A 6,972-nucleotide genomic window follows, 5' to 3' on the forward strand; every position below is an offset into this window, starting at 1 on the left:
GATTATAAGTGAAATATGCTTTTAAGAACAAAGAGGCCCTCGTCCAAAAGCAAAAGTGGTGACACAAAGACCATGTTTGTTTTTGTCCTCTCAGCCATGTACAAAAAAAGGTTTGTCTAGATAGTGTACAGAATATGCTTAAAATTGCAGCTCTGCAGCTATAAGTTATTTTAGTGCTTAGGAGTTTGTTGCAAATTTGTATACATTATAATGTCTTCTTGAAAATAGGAAGGTTTTGCCGGATATGGAATTGTTCAGATCACTAACCCTTAACATGAACAATAGTAATAGTGATGCTTGACTTAAATTGTCTTATACTTGGGGCATTAAATTTACTGTAAAGTGATTAAAATTATATCTATTAGTCATGGAATATCTGGCAACCATAAGTTCAAAGTCTTGGCTCACTGGTCCCATTAGGTAAATCATTCCTAAAGCATATCTGCCCTTTTCCACATCAGTGGCAATTTGCCTGATCCCAGAACTGCACTGTTGACATAAGATTCTTCAACTTTCTTTGCAGTTCTTATACTCCGCATGCCACCATCTGAGACTGGTTTGTGGTATGCATTTCCTCCGCTGATGCAAACTCAGCACTTGGGGAAAACCAAAGAGAGTGTGTGTTGGCTTTATGCAGTATAACACCCTTACTTCTACTTCATTTTGAGACAGACACTCTTTTTTGCTGTCATTTCTGCAGTAAAAACTCCATGTACACTCTAAAAATGGTCAAATATGGACAAACCATTTTGACAAACCAAATTGTAAACTCAACGGTTGGGTTTGTCCATATTTGACCCAAACATGGGTTGAAACAACCCAGCATTTTTTAGAGTGTAGTCAGTGAAAATCCACAGCACTGATCCTCTTGCTCATTAAATCACCCATTAACTCAAAATTTGATGTCTGTCAGCAATTAAAGCCAAATGCACTATTTTTTCAGTTTGGGGAATTTCTAAACATTATATCACACATATGTCCTTCATGGATCACTTGGGCGTACAACAATGTAAGTGTTTGGGCAAGACCCCTAGTCCTCTCATCACACGGGCGTTGACACCAGGGTGTTTCTTCAACTATGGGCACTTTTATGTGCCAGAAGTTGGTTATGTAAGTTGTTGTTATATAAAGGGGTTTGAACATTTTTTACCATTCTATTGTCATTTATTTATCAGGCTACTTTTCAAATGCCCTTTGTGTATAGGTTTTATTGTTCCTTATCCACTATGCTATCCTAATCCAAAAAAGTTAGTGTACTTTTCTACCTAGCACACAATAGTGTCAGTGAAGAGCTTTGTATGACATATGAAGAATATAATGTGTAAAAAACACCAAAGGTAAATATTAGAGAAACAATATAAACTGGCTCCTCAAGTCAGTAAGCACAGAAGCTTATTAGATGTTGCCAGTTCATCTGAAGCCCCATGTGTTTTAAAAGTGCTGTATGTCATTTTTTGACTATTAAAGCATAAAAATACCATAATATGTTTGCAGTTATTTAGGAAAAATGCTAAGTTCATATAATTGTTTCTCATAAAAACAATGCTACAGCCAGTTATTCTTCTTTGAAATGTGCGTTCTGTGTTGGAATGTCCGTTTTTGTTTTGATCTGTGTGTATTATCCAATAGTATTTCGACACCCCTGGTTGCCAATTGGTGAAAAACAAAACAAAAAAAAAACAGAGTTGTAACCATGGAAGCCAGCAAACAAACTAGGTCAGAGATCGCAAATTATATCTGACTAAAAAGCCTCGCCATCCATCTAAAAAGCTCTATGACCAGAGGCATATTAAAATGCAGATAAATCAACTCATAAACTCATAAAATTCCTGTTGTGTGTCCTCAAACTGGCAACCTGCGTGAGCTTCGAGTCTGAGGAGGAGGGGGTGGGGGAAACAACTCTATCCAATATTTTGAATTTGGACTGCAGTACCCATTTCAACCACTAGCTGTCAATATTACATACTGCACCCTTAAGGGAGTTTGTTTTTCTAAGTTCACAAGGCAATCAGTGCTGGGTAGATTACAAATTGTAGTTGGTTATTGATTCCAAATTACACATTACACATTTAGGGTAACGTAATCTGACTACTTTTTGATTACCTAACTTGTTTATCACCTTGATTTGAAAAGGAAAATCTTGTACCATATTGATATAAAAATACATAGAGAAAGAAAATATATTCCATTTTTTGTTATCAACAACATGAAGCATTGTTAAGGGTTACCCATTGACGTAAGGATAACGTAAGTGTTACCCAGTCTGGGGTTCGTGATGGAACTGCAGGGGTCTGTGAGTTTAATGAAAAGCTATTAAGTAATTAAATCATAAAATGTTTTAATTAAAATAAATCATTTAAAAAAAACAACAACAAAACCTTCAAAACCTTTTACCTTCATGTCATGTGACCAAATGTCCACTTAATCTTTAATAATGGCCACCTACGATGGAAATGCTACAGCCACTGTAATTTCTTGACGAGATGTCGCTACACCCCATTATTGACTTAATTTTATTATTGACCTAACTTATTACCTTCAAATCTGAGGGGGTACTTCAAGTGAATATATTAGGTCAAAGAGGTTCAGCTGACAAAAAAGTTGGGGAATCCCTGCATAGCATGTCATAAATATGAATTGACGAGAATTTGTAAATTTTAATGTGTATGAAAGACAAAAGCCTTCCAAAGACAGTAATACATGGTTAAATGACTCAATGAGTGATAATTCAAAAAAATTCAAAAAATTGTAAGATCTTACCTTCATGCTGTGGAAATACAAACCGGAAGACAACACAATGAGCGCAGTGCTGAAAAGGAGCGGGGCTACATAAGGTCTATATAAGCAGTAGGTTTTTTTTAGAAAAGAAAATTTAAAAGATAAAAAAGAAGTATAGTAGTAGTAGGGATGGGTAAAAAATATCGATTTCTCGATTTTAAGTGATTCTCATTCTTACGAACCGATATCGATTCTTAAATCCCAAGAATAGATTAGTCTGTTTTCAGCTGATGAATGAATAGAACATTGTAGCGCTCTTCCCATCTAATAAATGGCAATAAGCTTTGTGCTTTGTTACTTTTGATATGAAATAAAGTCTCAGATTTCAAATTCTGTCCATTTTATTACGAAATTCAAAAAAATAACCGTTCTGGCGCTGTTTGATGTGGCGAGACAGATGGCTGTAGCCTCAGATCAAGAGAGGCGGCAACGCGAAGCGCGCGTGAACGGATCATCTCCTCCGCTTTAATACCAGTTACAGCGCGAAATAAACATGAATGAATACCCAAAAGTATGTTCAAAGATACAGTGCAACTTACCGTAATCCGTATCCTGTCTCACGGAATAGCTCAATCAGTGTTTCAAACGCGAAAGACGTCAATAAAACAGCTTGTAAGCAATGTCACGTAACGTGACATTTACCTCAGAAACCGTATTCAGTGACCATAACTCGTTAGTCAGCTATAAAACTGAACTCTAGAGAATAGCATTTTGCTAAATATGCACCATATTACACATTCGTTATAATTTATAATGTTCTTCAATATTTAATGCATGTTTGAATAAATCCGTCAAGTTTTTATAACAGCCACCTTTTAAATAATGTATTTAAAAAAAACGAATTGGAGTATATAATTACATAATTGTAAAGTTAGTATTTTAACTTTATTATTATAAAAACTTCCTTAACTTCCACTAATTTAAGTGTTTGTATACAAATCAGTTAATTTTAACCTTCAATATTATAGTAATATAGAACTGATTCCCATGTATTGCTTACAGCATTAGTTGAGAGATTTTTTTTCCTTGAGAACATTTGCCATGTACTGTTCCTTATATATATCCAAAATAATCAATATTGAATTGAATCGAATTTACTCGAAATCGAATCGAATTGCAAGCTTGTGAATCGAAATCGAATTGAATTTTGAAATTTGTGTCAATACCCAGCCCTAAGTAGTAGGGAGAATCAAGGAAATATAAATAATATCATTGCGCTATTGTGAGAATAACATGTAATCATGTAATCAATAAAAAAGTAGTTTGATTACAAATGTTTTTTAAAACATAATATCCAGATTACGTGTAAACAGTTACAACCCAGCACTGAAGGCATAACCAACCCATATGTTCATGTCTTTTAAAAATGTGGGTAAGGAAAAACAGCTCAAAGACTGTAAAATTTGACCTAGATCTGGATCCTCAGAGAATAGGTTTCTGAGATAATGTCCAGCCTCAAGAACTCCAGATGTAGATGACATGTGATGGGAGATGTCTTGCTGTAATAGCTTTGACTGAGTAAAAACAGAGTTTTGGCTGTAGATCTTAGATGAACTTTTGAGCAGAACTCGAGTGCACTAGGCGTATAACGCTATTTTTGGCCAGTCAAATGGTGACCGGAACAAAGGTGAGGTGATAACGTTAATGAGCCAAAGGGAAGACGCAGAAAGCCGAGTTACATGGATTTGTACAGACAGCGCCAGGCTTGATTTGGAAATCATTATGTCCAAAAAGGCTTGGTAACACCTAATTAATCACATTGGAAGAGGCTTGTTCAGAGTGTTCAGATGAACAAAACAAGTACATTACAGATCTGTTACAAAACCTAGTGCTGTCTGCTGCCTATAACTTGTTTCAATAGTTGACCAAATAGGTAAATAGTTGTTTCAATAGTTGACCAAATAGGACCAAAAAAAGGTCAAGTTGTGCTGCCAGAGATCTAATTTGACATTTTCCTGCTTGATTTCAAACTACCCCAGATCTTTTCTCAAACACATAACAGATCTTATTCATCAAAGCTTTCTGTAGGCACCCTTAGAAACTCACCAAAATGGTCTTAGATGGCAGCATAATGTTGCTGAATACCTTTTGAATGTTTCTAAACACTGTGTAGGCTTTAGAAAGTGCTTACAACTTTGATTGCATTTATGCTTTGATTATGCATAAAAATATGGGGGAAAACGGCTCTTTGAAGTGTTTGGTGATTGAAATGTCTCCATTCCATTCTTATATACTGAACAACTAAACAACTAACTCTGAGTTATGATGGGCCAGATCTCTTTGAAGCACTGGATTTATGGAGACCACACTCTCTGTTTTAAAACATTAACTTTCTTTCGAATTTACTTTTCCTTCTGCAATTCCAAGAGAATCTGGATGAACTATGACTGACTCTTCTTACTGGTAAGGTTTCTGGTTCCTTGTGCGGTTATCTGCTGTGGATGTGTTTTTGCACTATATTCCAGTATGTTTCCTGTGCCAAGAATAAATCCTGGTAATGGGGCTTCAGACGAACTGGCAACATCTAATAAGCTTCTGTGTTTACTGTCTTGAGAAGGAGCCAGTTTAAATCACGCAATTCCAGATCCTGAGAATTTGACAGCACTTTAATTTTTTTCGTTAGGTGGAAAATAAAGTTAAATTAAACAAATTATTTAGTAGACGAAGTTAACAATTAAAGTCACACATTTTTAAAGTATGTATGGATAATGAGATATAAGCATTAGGGAATGTCAGACACTTTTCTTAGACTTTATGGAATGGAGTGAATTTGATCTTCTGTCTAAAATGCTATTGTGTGGTTTGGCTATAGCTTTGACTTTCTGCAGACTAAATCACTGCATCATTAAACTAATGCAATGTGATTTATAGTGCACTTATCAAAAGAAAAGTGAACTTTTTTTAATTCCTCAGAGAACTTTTTATTTTCTTGTTTCTTGTCTATAATTGTATAAACACTGTCACATGTTGAACCCAGAAACCAACACGCTGATCTGAATAACTTTATCTCCTAAAATCCATAAATAAACCCAAGAATAGGCATTCTATACAGCAGAAAAAGTTATTGATAAGAAGATGGTTTCTAAAAACCTTAAAGAGAACAATTAATGAAGCTGTGTTAAGAAGTTCACAATGTTGGCAGCCCAAGCTTGGGTGCGAACTCACAATATTAGTAAGCTTGGCTTATGTTTTGATATAATAACACTCTGTAGGCAGCTTACTAGTTATACCGTCAAAACCTAGATAATGTCAAAATGTTTTGAGACTCCAATGCCCCAAAACTCCATCTAGATAGGCAGCCTTCGTTTTGAGCGCCAGTCTTACCTTTTCCGCAGGCTCCTCTCTGGATGAAGATGATGGGCGGCTGCTGGAGTTTCAGCGCCCGGTTACTGACTGTCTTGAGTTCGCAGATGTTCCTGTAGGACACCCCATCGCTGCCGCAAACGGGATCAGGGCTCTTACACACGCATACGCCGGTCTTTCCTCTCCTCCTCACGGTGGTCGTTTGTCCGACCCCCTCGGACACATCGCACTCCAAACCCTCTCCACACTCCGGGTCTCCCAGTTTCCCTGTACCGCCGCAGGGCTCACCCTCGCCGGACGCGCACACTGGGCAGCAGTCGCACTGGTCCAGGATGTCTCCGGCCATACAGTCGGCCGGTATGGGCGGACACAGACTCTTATCGCAGCGCTCCGGACAGCCGATCACATAACGCTTCGAGATACGCGCATCGCACAGCAAAGGCACCAGAATAACACACACGCATAGAACCCACAGACGCATTTTAATATTAATCTGTAATAACAAACCTTTCAAGTAAAATCTCTTCAAGTAGGCTAACTACGTTGTGGAATACGTCACTGGACGATTAAAATAATGCACGTAAACTTGACAGAGTTTGTTGTGCTGTCAAATGCCCGTTATCTTGCGCCTCAATGACAGACTTTATAAAGCCTGGGGAGTATAAACAGCAACGACGATTGGTTGGGTATGTATGACGTCAACGGTGTGGTGGGACGGGCCGCAATGGTAAACAAAGAGGCCACGCCTCAAGCATGTGTCTAAATATTGTGGCAACAAATCCCATGCACACCTGCTGAGTGATATATAGTTCTATATAATGTCAAGGAAACTTTATTTAACCAAGAAGAAGAAGAAGAAGAAGAAAAACCCACCCAAAGTCTACATTCTGA

At 37.2% G+C, this 6,972-nt stretch overlaps 1 protein-coding gene across 1 annotated transcript in view; it reads right to left on the reverse strand.

The window, feature by feature from the left end:
* htra1b (HtrA serine peptidase 1b) overlaps positions 1–6,716 on the reverse strand; it is a 50,093-nt gene extending 43,377 nt beyond the window's left edge. Inside the window, 1 exon segment of the mRNA XM_051915318.1 lies at positions 6,103–6,716. Coding sequence (XP_051771278.1) covers positions 6,103–6,562 — 460 coding nt within the window. The 5' untranslated portion in view covers positions 6,563–6,716.
* Positions 6,717–6,972: the final 256 nt, after the last annotated feature.

This window comes from Ctenopharyngodon idella, chromosome 12 (genome assembly GCF_019924925.1).
Source record: "Ctenopharyngodon idella isolate HZGC_01 chromosome 12, HZGC01, whole genome shotgun sequence".
Taxonomy (NCBI): Eukaryota; Metazoa; Chordata; class Actinopteri; order Cypriniformes; family Xenocyprididae; genus Ctenopharyngodon; species Ctenopharyngodon idella.